General features: G+C 35.1%; 1 protein-coding gene across 1 annotated transcript; it reads right to left on the bottom strand.

Annotated features, from left to right (window-relative positions):
• Window positions 1-4830: 4830 nt before the first annotated feature.
• Window positions 4831-11890, bottom strand: LOC129302255 (uncharacterized). Its single transcript, XM_054940995.1, has 4 exons — window positions 11524-11890; window positions 9262-11350; window positions 6705-6822; window positions 4831-5779 (listed from the first exon to the last, which is right to left on the bottom strand). The coding sequence occupies exons 2-4, from the start codon at window positions 11108-11110 to the stop codon at window positions 5449-5451; spliced, it is 2298 nt and encodes a 765-aa protein (XP_054796970.1). The 5' UTR covers window positions 11111-11350; window positions 11524-11890; the 3' UTR covers window positions 4831-5448.
• Between the last annotated feature and the right edge of the window lie 1368 nt (window positions 11891-13258).

Below are 13258 nucleotides of genomic sequence, written 5' to 3' on the forward strand. Positions count from 1 at the left end.
TCCCATGAAAATTGAGATAAAAAGGTAGAGGAGAAGCGTAGGAAACTTACTCAAGAGTTTGAAGGCCTAATTTATCTTCAAAATTCTCCTAAAATGATGCCCTAACAGTGCCCAAAGCTGTCTCCTTCACGTTCTAGGTTTCCTACCATAAAACAGTCATTTTCTGATGATTTTTAAAAAATTTAAGTTGTCTGCTGTGCCATGCACCACAGCACACGTCACAAGCATTGCGACTCATAATGCAGAGAGCCAATTGTGCTTCCCCCAATACCACCCGACTTGATTAGACTTCCATCCTAACTCAATTTAGAGCCAAATATGACCCAAAAAGTTAATAAGCAACTTTAAAACATATTTAAATTAATTAATCATATTTTTACCTAATTTATCACTTAATTAGTCAATTTTTTCAAATTTGAAGTTTTCGGATGTTACAGAGAAATATATCCTAAAATACAAGCAAACCAAACCTTTCATTCACCAATCTGTTGAGGAAACAATTGTTGAAGAACCTGAGGACTAAGGACCTAAAGATCAACCCCAGTAAAGTCAAGTTCCTCTACCTCTGAAAGGTCAAATTAAAGTCCTAAGTTGCCTTAAGATTCTCCTCGAGCTACTAATGGCTCAGCTACTACATTGCATCTCATTCCACCTATGGATCTAAATAACTCTTCCATATAGGCAATAGTTCTACGTACTCTAGCTTTTAATCTAGAATCTCTATATGATAGAGAAATTTTTGAAACCTATCTCAGATATCCTATTTCCTCCCTCTTGGGAAGGCCTATATCATTTTGATGCTACCTAAGAGGGAGAACATGTTGTAGAGAGATAAGCTAGACTTAAGGGGGATTTGTAGGACATAGCCTTAAGAAGAAATCTTTTGTAAAGGTTTTGTATCTTTCATTGATAAACTATTATGCTATGACTTGTACTATATCTTTTATCAATGAAATATTCCATGTTTATCATTCACTCTACATTCTTAATTCTAATACTCCTATATCTGAATAAGGGGGAGCTTTGTATTAAGCAGAACTAAGATCCTTGATCTTAAGTCAAGGTTTGTAGCAAGGTTTGTTGGTTAATTCAAGACAATTGTGAATTGTATTGTGGTGACAAGGACTTATGGAAGCTTGTACATTTAGTTGAAAATCTTAAGTGTCACCTTGAGGACTAAATGTAGGCCAAGTTTGGGGCTGAACCAGTATAAATTTCATGTATCTCATCTTCTTCCTTCTTGCAAAAGTTTTTTACTCTTCAAGCTTTTAAAAAATCTTTAAGTGTCACCCAATTCACCCCCTCTTGAGTGCCAACCTATCCTACAGACCTTGGTTACTGAATGATTGTACTCACCCCTCATTATTAAACATTTTAGGGTCTAGCTTATCAGATCAAGATAGTGAAAAACAATTGGAGGTATAGGAATTTAGTAAACCCTACTTGTAGGCCTCTTAGTTTTAAATTATGTGTATTAAACATGGTTAATTTGCCAACTAGGATTTCAATCCATTATTTTGTCTACTTGCATTATAGCTGAAAGTGTTTTCTGTATTTTGTGCTCTGAGTTAGTGGTAATGTGGTTGCAAAGCATGTATAAGGCTAAAATACTAGTGCAAGTAGAATAAGTGTATTTTGGTTTTTTTTTTTTGAATGAATATTGATGATTTTATGCAAAATTACCTCCCCCTTGTGTTTTTATGAATTAAGGGGTTGATGGTTGAATTTATGATATGTGTGTTGATTGGGTTGTGGTGTGTTGCACAAATCTTAAATGATCTATTAAATGTGGTCTAAGGGTTGGTGTAGGCTTTTGGAACATGTATGGGAGTTTGAGCACCTTAGTTGTGAGTTTTTGTGAAAATCAAAAAGGGTGTCCATCTTTTGATAATAAAAAAATAACTTGGTTGTGAAACTTGTGCTATTAGCTAGAGCTAGAAGAAAGCTCTTTGTAAACACCAATTTCACCTCAATTAGATGTCAGACAAAGAAATGAGATGCATCAAAAATTCATCCTAGGTGTTGTCATCTGACAGGAAAACTTGTTGCCAAAATCGTGCAATGCACCGCAGCACATGGCACAGAGGTAACACACTGCAATGTAGGAGCGTTAAGGCGGGATACATGTGCTGTTTTCTGCATAATTCACTATTTTGAAGTTTATTTTCAAATGTTTGGAATTTTTCTTTGATTCCTATACTTCTGCACATTTCAAACTCTGAATTGGAATATTGAATGTGTATAGGAGAATTTTAAATATTGAAAACTTGGGATTCTATTTGTATATTACACATATTTGTTTCATTACATTCTTGTTTTGGAGATTGGGAAGGATTAGCAAGGGTAACCTTACTCGTCTAACTCAAAATTTACAGTATTAATCACATTCTTCTTAATTACACCTTTTCAAGAGCAATCTAGTTTGCATCAAAAATCTCCTTCATGTGTTAAAGACTTCATCTAGCATTGGATTCACTCAGCCTTTGTTGATGAGATTTTGATATTTGTTGCCAAATTTATTCTTGTTGATTTGCAAGTTATTTGGGATAGTAGAAACAAAATCAAGCATTAGCAAATCTCATTAACTCCTATACAGGTTATTCATAAAGCTAAATGGATTTTGAATGCAGTTGCTTTAGTGGTTATGAAACTAAAGAAGGCCATTCAAGTCAAAGGGAAAAAATTGACTTTATAGAAGCAAAAAGAGAGAGAGATGGTTCATCTTTATTAGAGTTGGTAATTTAGACCAACCCAAATAAGCCTAAAAAATCTTTGGATTAGGTTTGAGGGTTTACAAAATTTTCTTTACTTCGAACTTATTCAAGCCACCCGAATAAGCCTGAAGAAACCCTGGCCAAGCTTAAATCTAAATAGGCTTAGCCCGAATACCCAAACTTATTTTTATTGTTAATAAAATAAAATTGAAATTGAAAATATTACTTTATTAAGATGAAAATTGAAATTTGCTAAAAAAGAAAAAAAATAAATTTAATAATTTAGGTATTTGAGCAAGCATGAAAGCCCAAGATGTTAGGACAAGCTTAGCTATATGAGCTTTTTTATATGTTTAGGGTATTTTAAGCCTAGCCTGCTTGAATTGCTAGCTTTACTCATCTTTAATTTTGAAAATGTCAAGGAAGGAAGATATGCAAATTACATTTTATCAAGAGTCATGATCTTCCATAATTCAATTTGCACAAATAAGATAACATCATCTGATAAAAATAGTCCTACAATGCACATCTTATTAGAAAGCTAGCCCTCATAATTTTATAAGATGGATCTCTAATCATGAATTCAATCCTCCAAGGAATTTTAATCTCACTTTAGGTTTTATTCACCCTAAGCTAGAAATAGTTTTTCTTGAGAAAGCAAGAAATCATGAAAAATTTAGTCTTCATTTATGATATTGAACAGCCACTGCTTTATTCCAAGTTCAACTGAATAGATATTCTGCCTAGGACAGAACTCAGAGCTAGAATTCATCTTTTCAACATTTTAATTCTCCTAGTTTATTTGACTTTGTCAAATTGTCTTGATCTTTATGTATTAGTAGAAAATGAATTCTAAAAAAAAGAAAGGACCAACTAAAAAACACAACAAATCATATTGTAACATGGTATAAGATGTTGTTGATAGTTGGTATCTTTATAGTTATAGCCCCATACCATTTTTAGGGAACATTGCCATAAAATGCTTGACCACAAATGATATTGCCCTAAAGTCCTTGAACCAAGGTCCTACAGTGGAATTAAATGGGACAACCAAAAGACTAAAATGTCCATGATGTGAAACATTTAAAGAGTTAAATGACTAAATTACCCTCACTAGATTCTCTCCCTCCCTCTCCTTACTAGCTCCTATGCTCTAGCAGCGACTTTGACATAGACATCATTGTGGCTAGCAGCTTCATGATTCCACTAGTAACAGCAAGTGTCTGTGATTTTGACAACGATGGTGACAATAGTGAGGTCTTGGTTTTGAAAATTGTGAAAGAATGAGTGAAGAATGATGAGCTTCTATCTTGGTTTGAACCCTAGCTCCATGTCCCTACCTCAATCTTCATCGTACAACCAAGCTCACAATCTCAATGCTTTGAACAACCATCTACTAGCTTTGATTGAGAGCAGGTCGTGGTGAGTATTCCCACCTATCATGCAAGCAACTCGGGTTTGATCCTTGGCAACAACACCATTTTGAAATGCATAAATGCATTTGTCGTATATGCATCAAAAATTCTAAGTAAACAATAATGTAGTTAGTAGTCACCTAAGTTGAATCCCTAATGAGTTAGGTTAAAAAATGATTAAAATTGATTTTTTAGTTTACAAATAGTACCAAAAGAGTTTATCTTAATTACCTAGTTCAAATAAATAAAACCTACCTAGTATTTATGAATTTTCAATTTTTAATGAAAACAATCAAGTGAATAAGTGGTTTAGAAATAGATGAGAGGTTTCTCAGATATTTGTAAAATGCTATCCTTGTCAAAATGATTGGGATGAATTAAATTTCACTTTCAATAGTCAAAAGTTCATTTAAGGTGAGTAAAAAACAATTAACCCAAATGCAAATCAATTCCTATACTTCTGGTTAATTAATTTGGCACCTAAGTAAAGTTAAATGCACTACCAAAAAGTGTAAGTTTGATTAATTGGAGATGGTGACAGCCCAAAACAGTAGCCTTTCAATTTCTAAACATAGTCTAAAACATGAATTTATTCTATCTAATGGCATACAAGGTGACCACACAAAGTACAACCAAGAGAATAGTCAAAATCAAGGTAAGTTAATAATTTCACCATGAATTTCTGAAACTCCAGCAAAATAGTTCCAAGTCCAACAATCAAATTATAAGTTTAATTATCTCAAATGAATATCCAATAGGTCATATACATCACTATAACTCCAAATTAACAATTAAATTAAAACTAAGCAATGTTGAAATAGAAAAACTAAGGTAGAACGAACTCCTCTCCTCTGAAGACCCCAGGACACATGCTCCTTGGAACTGAGAAAGTCTAACCACAAAACTCCATATCCAAGCCTCTAATTTGCTCTTCAAAAGTCTTGGACATTGCTCACTCGCAGATGAAGAATCACACAACCGAAAAGGAAGCGAACTGAAGAATTGAAGATAATGTTTTGTAGAGAAAGATGAGAGGATGAATTTGTACGGATTGGATTTTTGATTCAGTCCAGAAATTGCGAGAAGATGAGGAAAGTGAGTGACGACGGTGGCTGGTTCTAGAGAAAGAATGAAAAAACAGGATTGATAGACAAGAGACAAAGAAAACGAGGCGGCGAAGTCGAAGTGAATGCTGTGTGCCCCAAATCTGATTGCGTGTGAGAGTGAATTGAATGAATGGAGAGCTTGTGACTTAAGAGAAGAGGCGGTGATTGAAAAAATAAATAAAGAAACTAATCAGATGGACATGTGAGGTGGAATCAAAGCCAGTTGAAATTATGGTCCGTGGGAGTGAAATTAAATGGAAAACACGTGAGCTTTATTTGATTTTTGGAGGGAAATTTTATTATTTTCAAATCTGGAAAATTAAGAACAATGGTGATAATTCCAAAGTGGATGGAATGGAAAATGCCATGCTCAAAAATAAAAGAGTGGAAAATGTATGAAGTGGAACTAGATGGAAATTCAGCTAGACTTGTGAGGCAATGGAATGGGAAATCAATGAAATCAAAAATAAATGAAGAAAGAAAAATAAGAGAATACGATTTTCCTACTTTATCCCCTTGCTTCTTCTCTTTTCCAAATAACCACCTACAAATGAAAATAATAAGAATCAATAAATAATGTCTTTTAGGGAATTAAAAATAATATTTAATAAAATATAAAAAAATGCAATAAATCCCAAAAATTCTCTAAAAATATTTCTTTGCCCTTTAGTTATAAATATTAAACAATTAAACCCAAATGATCTACTAAAAATCCAAGAAAACTGAGGTGAAAATATTTACATGTTACATGGATCTATGGCTTACATACGGGATCTCATCATCTGTTAGAAAGCTTTTCTGCATTTTAGGTCTCCCATGTTCTATACGTTTATTTTGTTTTCATGTGAAGTTCTTGAATATGAATTTTGTTACCCTACTGTCTTACAAAAGTAACTAGTGATGAGGACAAAATGAAAATTGGATGAGTTTAAATAATAGAAATACACCTTGATTTTTGCAAACAACAATTGATTAGTATAATTTGATTTGATTTGTGTTGTTTTGAGAAGAAATGGGATGATTGTAGACTTCTAAGTTGTGACATATTACTAATTATCTCTGAATCTTAGTTGTGACTTGTTGAACATGAGCATGTTTTTTAGAACTAGTGATACAACCTTAACATTTAATTTTAGCAACATATTTAGTCCATGCATTACACGATGTTACTAAAATGACCGTGATTCATTGCATTTCCTGAGTTTCCTTTGTCTTCCCCTGTTAATCTATTTGGCTTGTTCTTTAACTTTATGACACTTTGAGAATCATTAGCCTGGTCTTACTTGTAATGCTTGGATAAGATTCTAGGTGAAGTAGATGCTTCTGCAGGATTTCGCAGAAAATAAATGTCATAAAAATAAAGATATAATATAAAATTAGATAGAGTCCAACAAATCAGGAACCATTATCCAACAAGTAAAAAAACAAAAAAGTAGATAACTGCTGCACAACAAAATACTAATATATACCTTAACGTTGTCATGAAGCTCGAAGATTGACCATGGGAATCAGAAAACTCTACCAAGAGAGGTAATGAGCAGAACAATGGTACAAGGCTTTTTGTCCACCACAAAGTCACAAATTCTCCTGCCATCATTGTTTGACGATCCCAATCAAAGAATAAAACCGATCAATTAATGATTAAAGAATCACGTTAAGACCCAGAAAAATTAACAATAGCACAAGATTGAGAAATGTTTAAAAAATGGAACCTAGAACCAAAATTGGTGCTGTGGCCATCCGTGGAGGAGAACAATCAGATTTGAGATTGATTTTCAACAAGACAAACTTGAATGCTTATATCAACAAGAATCACAATTTATTAACTATTACATTTGAGAGCCGACAAACCTTAATATCTCCATTTGCTTTAAATTTCCGACGTGAAGATGCCACTCACCGAAATGCTGACTCACACACCAAAACAAAACTTACGGACATGGTCTCACTCTCATTGGTGGTCGCCAGGGAGACACCATCAAAGCAAATGCTTACCAAGGGTTTGGAGAAGCTCTCACTGTCTAAAGGGATGAGAGAATTTTCGGGGACTGAGGGAGAATTTGTTATGGATAATTTAATCTTTTTACATTAAAACATATTGACACTGCATGACACATGTCCTTCCCTAAATTCCAAGGCCTTGTAGGCAATAAATATTTAAATCAGGTCTTTTTGAGCAATCCCCCTATTCTTTACTCTTCTTTGGGGGAAAAAAGATATTTTCCATTCTCAAAATTATTAGAATTGTACTTATTTTATTTTATTTTATTCCATTCTATCTGATTTTAAATTATGGAGAGTGTGCGCGTCTTATTTTATTATTTTATTTCTTATAATATCTTATTTTGTTATTTTAGATACATAGGAGGGATGTATATGATGATGCAGTTAACACGACTTGCAAAATTAATAAAATATGCTAGTCATCAGACCAACTTGTTATCTCTTTATGCTACAAACAATTTTCAGATAACTACTTTTAATTACACTCGGCTCAAATATAACCCAATAATAATAGATATCAGATAACTGTATAAAAAATAAATTAAAGATGAATAAAAACATAACAATTAAAAAAAAACGAAAACGACATGGTGAGAACTATAAATAATAAATGTCAACTATTATAAAAGATATTTAAACAAATAATATAGTAATAAATTAAAAAAAAAATAAAAACAAACTTTAATTTAAAATATTAAGACATTAAATAAACATTTACTGAAACCTAGACAAAAAAAGGCATTGACAATGAGCCTAAGCAAAAATCAGTACCCAAAACTTTCCATCTATAAGCATGTAAGCATATTAACGTATCAGTTTATCCAACTAAAAACTTCTCAAATGTCACCAGCTAAGCACCAGAAACACAGTACATATCATGATCAAACATGCAAAGCAAGTTAAAGACGATAGCATAAAACATCAAGGGAAAACAGGTCAGCAGTGAGAAAGGTAAGGTATGTCTAGAATTAAAACATAAGATTTCATTATTTAAAAACACCATCCTAGGTAGTGGAATGAGGTTCCTGATAGCCATAAGATCAGACTTTGAGAATTTGACGGAAACAAGAAGTCAGACACTTCTATAGTGATAATATAACAGTTTTCCTCTATTTGGCCAGAGAAAATATAACAGCAAGTGGAAAAAAATATAAGCAAAAATAGAGCGTGAGAGAGATTTTTGTCACCGCTCGACAGGAACCAAGGGGGAAAAAAAGCAGCAGAGCAATTTAAATGAGAGCACACTGAAAATATGAATATGGAAACTTCTGTTGATTCATCAATATGACTTCAAACAAGAGATATTCAGGAACGGCACATTATGAAGAAATGAAGGGAGAATCACAGATCCAACAAAATATCAGTAACAAATGGTGTGCATGTCACTTTCTAGTAAAAGGAAAAAACAATCTAGATTTCTTATTTCGCCAACACATATAATTGCTTCAAACGCATTGTCTCTCGTAAGATGAAGTTGTTTCATTGTACTTGATAGCCTGATAACCTTCTATTTTTCTTTACTGTTTCTTTTAGGTACAGATGCTATTTTTCATTCTCAAAATCAATTTCACTGCACATTCTATTCTATTACGTTTCATTATATGCACCAGTCAGATATATATGACTAGAAACTATCCTCTCCCCTACATAATTAAATTCTCAATTTGTAAATATCAATGCACCTAGCACAAATATATTTGATGTACTCAATCAGCAAGAAGCATATCTACTCTTAAAGCCTTAGGCATTATGCTTTAACTAAATTTGTTAAAACTTGTGTAATATTACCATATAGTTTGGCTAGAATGGCATTCAAGCTAACATGTTTATGAGAGCAAGGGTCATTTTACAGTTTGGTAGGCTAAATTTAAGAGCCGCTGCTACACCTAGATCCCTTTAGTTTATCAAGCACTCTCTCAAGCTGGATAATTCTATTTTCAATATCCATTATTCTGCTGTCAACTATATTGATAGAGCCTTCTCTTTCAGTCCAAGATAGATTAGCCTTGTGATGAGCCTTACTTGATTCTTGGATCCCATTTGCATCTTTCTTAGCTTCTTCTTCTTCTTCTTGACCTCGCATTGAAGTTTCACTTTCAAGTATTGGAAGGGACTTCATCTCCAAGTCCATTTTTCTCATAATTTCATTATCAGTACTAGAAGAAAAACAACTGATTCCATCGTCTCCTTTTGCATCTGTCTTAGCTTTCTTTGGTCCTCTAACAACATTGATATTTTCAATCTTTGCCAACATTTCAACCTTCATTTCCATTAAATCATCAGTTTTATTTGCTACAACTGGCGATAAAAGAACAACATTTTGATCAGTTTCATCATTTCTAAAACTTCTATAACCATTATTTCTTAGTAGTCCTCCCCTGCAACATTTGGGAGAAAACCCAGGTGGAACATCAGCATCAGCATCCATCTTCTTTGTTGACCTTGAGCTCCGCTTCCCTTGCACAAGATTCCTAAATGTATCTTGATGATCTAACACTGATTTCTTCCACCACTCAACATAACGAGTGGTAACATCAGCCTCAAAAAACCGTGATGGTATGTATATGTTTTTATCCCTCATTGGTCTAATGTAATTGGACCAAGCAATTTCAGGAGTCTCACTGCTCCGAGCCACAAAGCCAGGAATGTCTTGATCCATCCCAAATTGCATGGCTACTCTGTGTGGGAGGTAATGTTCTATACAGTCAAGTCCAACTAGCTCAGAAACTCTCATGCATATAATAAAAGACTCTATTTCTTCTTCCAAAGTATGATCAAGCAGTATACACAACGAATTTTCAGGAAAAAAATTTTTACTCTTACCTCCGAATCTAGCATATGGACGCCATATAAATTCTTCCATTGCAGAGTCTAGAACTGACCTCACGTCAATTTTCAAAGCCTTAACTCTATGCCACCTGCTCATTACTGTGTCGCCAGCATTGATAAGCTTGGGCTTCGGCTGCAAAACATGAATTCTCTCCCATACCCAAATTTGAACCAAGTAAAATGGTGATTGAAGAACAAGTTCAAAGCACTTTTCATCACCGCCTACTAGACATTTTGTCAAGTCCAGAATGGCTTGTTTCAACAGACTCAAATCTTTGTATATGCTAGCCAGAACCGCAGGCGCTAAAGCTACAGCATTCCCTCTAGCAAGATGAACGGCAATTGGGAACACAAAACTCTTTATAAGTAAGGATCTCCCAGGAAATACAAACATGGAAAGCCAAGCAGCTAGAAATGCCTCATGCTCAACTTCCCTCCCACTGTTCATGAAAGTATTCATCCATTTATATGGGCAAGCCTTATTCCTATTGCTTTTAAAAATTTCCTTCCGGGCTGAAATCAATTTTCCTTCTACCTCTTTCAATTCCTTAGCCTCAAGAGGTCTAAAAAATGAGTCACCCAAAACAGGGTAACCTCCCAAAAAAATCATATCCTCCAAAGTGATTGTTGCTTCACCCCAAGGAAACACCAGTGTATTTGTCTTAGAACACCATCTCTCTGCAATCCCAAATGCCAAGTCTTCATCTTTCAACACGTGATATTTGCTGCCCATGATTGCTTCTTTAATACCCACTTTTTTCCACACTGATTCGAAGGTAGAATACAAGGAATCCACCCAATGAATCCATTTCCTGGGTGGGCATTGCCAGCCAGTGAACTTCACTGTGAGAGGCCACTTTTTTGGTTCAAATGTACGTGGCAAAGACATAGAAGATGAAAGAATATCAGAACGCGGTCTACCATAGGAGGTTAGAGAGGGTTTAAGAAAGTGAGCGGTTCTTAGGGTTGGCTTACTATCACCAACAGGGGAAACCATGAATTCCTCCCTCGATTCCATTACGGTTTCTAATGCTTTAGACATGAGGATATAGAAATAAGAACAAGGTGAACTGATCAAGCCTAGTGGTTGTTTCTCTAGAAATTATGAAGCTCACTGAAACTAAGACGACTCTGAATTGCTGAAAATGGAATTTAGGAAGCATCAAGGCAGATGAATCATGAAGTCAAGGGGTTGGCCAACAAGAGAACGTGAATGACGCTTCCCATCCTGCATAGAATGGTGGAAACTCAAGCCTCCTCCCTGACGCTGAAATAGAGCCTCCTGCAATTTTTTTTAAAAAGAAAAATAAAAATGCTAATTCATTCAAGCATTCACAGCACAATCCTGTAAGCATCCTCCAATGCTTCTTCAATTTTATTTAAAAAAGAAAGCAAGAAAGAAAGGAAAAGAAAAGTAATAGCTCGCAGATGCAGCAAAGTAAAATGGATTGTTACCAAAATAGAAGCTAAATGGCTAAATAGCTTATTGAACCTAAAATGCTTCTTCGTTCTTAGTCTGAACGAGATCGCCCTAACATCAACACTTTGCATCGCCAGACGAAAAGTCTTCCCTCTTCATTTGGATGGTCTTCTTCAGTTATTCCACCTCGCACCTGCTTTGCTTCAAAATGTGCATACCTATGCTTTTCTCAAAGACGCGATCGTCGCCGTTGGAGTGCAGAAAATATGAAGCTCCTCTGGTTGTTGACACTGAAACTGTTTCCTTTCCTTGTTGCCTATGGCTCTGAATTGCTGGAAATGGAAATTGTAACAGCGAAATGGCAGTGTTGGCTATGTCAGACGTGAAGCTTGCCTTTCTGCATAGGAGTGAAAACCCAGAAATAGCCTTGTCTTCTAGCAAATTTTACTATGTAAACAAGAACAGATTGAATGGTGATGCAGGGGTAGTTTTGTATTTGAGTCTCGTACAACCACGTCTTCGCCTTTACGACTGCCAGAGAGAACACGTTTTCTTCGTTTTGAAGGAAAGTACTGGGAATGGTCAGAATGGTGAAAATGGAAATTCCCAAAGCGAAATGTCGGACTAAGAAATTAAAAGGCTTATGTTTCTGATTCTGGCAAATTGTGCAATTAAAATTTAAAATCAGAACCTATAATGTGTAGAGCCGAGGGAGCAGTTTCGTAATTTTCGTGACAATAGGGGAGGCCAGTTTCTGCTCATTCAAAGGAGACAAATGAAAAATGAAATGCCAGTTTTGTCCTAGTTAGCAGTTGAAATTCACAAATGGTATTCATGGAAAATCCCACCAGTCAACAAGGTTCCCTATGACATTTAACATCATGAAGGGTTCAAATTAATGTGAAATCTTAATGAAGGCCAACTTATCGATTACCTTTATCAACTTGGGATGACTGGTGAACATTACATGAATACTCCCTCTTGCCATATGCTCTCCTTTGTTAATGATGTTTTATACTAATAATAATAATAATAATTTATCATTCAAAATTGTTTATCTTGCTCGTTACTTCGTATGTCATTTGGCAAGCATTTGTTCTTTCCAAATTTCCCCACATGAATGTTGGCTGTGCGCGCCATTTTTGGGGAGATTTGAATGTGGGTCCCCTAATGTTGCAAGTGTTGTGTCCTTATGTGTTTCTAGGGTGTCTTGTGTGCATTTTCATTGTGTTTTCTCATCAATCTTTGGTGGTCATTGTCCTATCATTGTTCGTCCTACACGTTTTTGTTTCCTTTGATGTCTAGCTATTATGGAGTTGTAGTTGTGAGTGTTCACAAAAGCCATTGATGATTGCAGTTCTCCTAGGTATTGTGGCATTTAATTCTCTTATTTCAACATTGCATCCATTAATAGTGTCCCTTGGTTCTTGTGTTTGTTGTTGCATCATTTTGACAAGTGTGGTGTCAATGTTAGGTCTTTGTGTAACATCCAGAAAAATTTAATCTTGAATTATTAACTTAATGAGTGTGATTAGTGAGTTAATGAGGTGTGTGGCTAGAGGGGCCTAATTTGGTGTAATTGTTGTGATTTCAATCCTAGAAGTGGTTTGGATCAATGGTGGACCACCCGAGCAAGGAAAGAGGAAGAAAAAATGAAGGTTTGTCCTCTTTGCCATATGCCACGGCGCGTGGTCAATTCGCCACGACTCACAAGGGCAGATTTGAATGCAACGAGCCTCTCTGTGCCATGTACCACGACGAGGGGCAGCC

This window comes from Prosopis cineraria, unplaced genomic scaffold (genome assembly GCF_029017545.1).
Source record: "Prosopis cineraria cultivar Desert tree isolate PC_DT_omini unplaced genomic scaffold, ASM2901754v1 PC2, whole genome shotgun sequence".
In the NCBI taxonomy this organism is placed as follows: domain Eukaryota; kingdom Viridiplantae; phylum Streptophyta; class Magnoliopsida; order Fabales; family Fabaceae; genus Prosopis; species Prosopis cineraria.